Here is a 522-nt window from a genome sequence, read left to right on the forward strand (position 1 = left end):
CCTGCCGGCGCCCGAGGCCTCTCTCCTCCAGACCCACTCCCGGCGGGGCGTCGCCACTCCGTCCACGCGAATGTCTCGCCCCAGGAGCGGACGCTCACGTTTCGGACGCCGTCTCGCGGCTGAAGACGCTCCCGGGGCCGCGAGGCTGGGCGATCCTCGGCTTCCACCCCGGCGGGGCCCGCCCCGGGATCCTCTTCCGGGGCAGAGGTCGCCCCGCCCCGCCCCTCCCTTCCTCCAAGATGGCGAGCGGCGGCGGCAGCGGCGGCGGCGGCGGGGCCGGGGTTTCGGTGCCTGCGCTGTGGAGCGAAGTGAACCGCTATGGCCAGAACGGCGACTTCACGCGCGCTCTCAAGACCGTCGGCAAGAGTGAGTGTCGGGCGGGTGCCGGGGCGAGCATTGACCAGACAGCCGGCGGGAGGATGCGGCCTGCTTCCGGCGCGCGCGACCCCTCGCGCAGACGCGGGGCGGCGAGACCCCCGCGCGCTTCCCTTCCCCCACGCCTGGCTCGGGCCCGGGTGCCGG

General features: G+C 75.7%; 1 protein-coding gene across 3 annotated transcripts in view; it reads left to right on the forward strand.

The window, feature by feature from the left end:
- Positions 1-204: 204 nt before the first annotated feature.
- Positions 205-522, forward strand: part of SRP72 (signal recognition particle 72) — a 35,992-nt gene continuing 35,674 nt past the window's right edge. For all 3 annotated transcript variants that reach the window (XM_008047927.2, XM_021707482.1, XM_021707483.1), the window contains exon 1: positions 205-366. In XM_008047927.2, the coding sequence (XP_008046118.1) occupies positions 240-366 (127 nt within the window). In that variant the 5' untranslated portion in view covers positions 205-239. The remainder of the gene's footprint in view (positions 367-522) is intronic.

This window comes from Carlito syrichta, unplaced genomic scaffold (assembly GCF_000164805.1).
Source record: "Carlito syrichta isolate Samal-C Ts95f unplaced genomic scaffold, Tarsius_syrichta-2.0.1 Scaffold118186, whole genome shotgun sequence".
Lineage (NCBI taxonomy): Eukaryota > Metazoa > Chordata > Mammalia > Primates > Tarsiidae > Carlito > Carlito syrichta.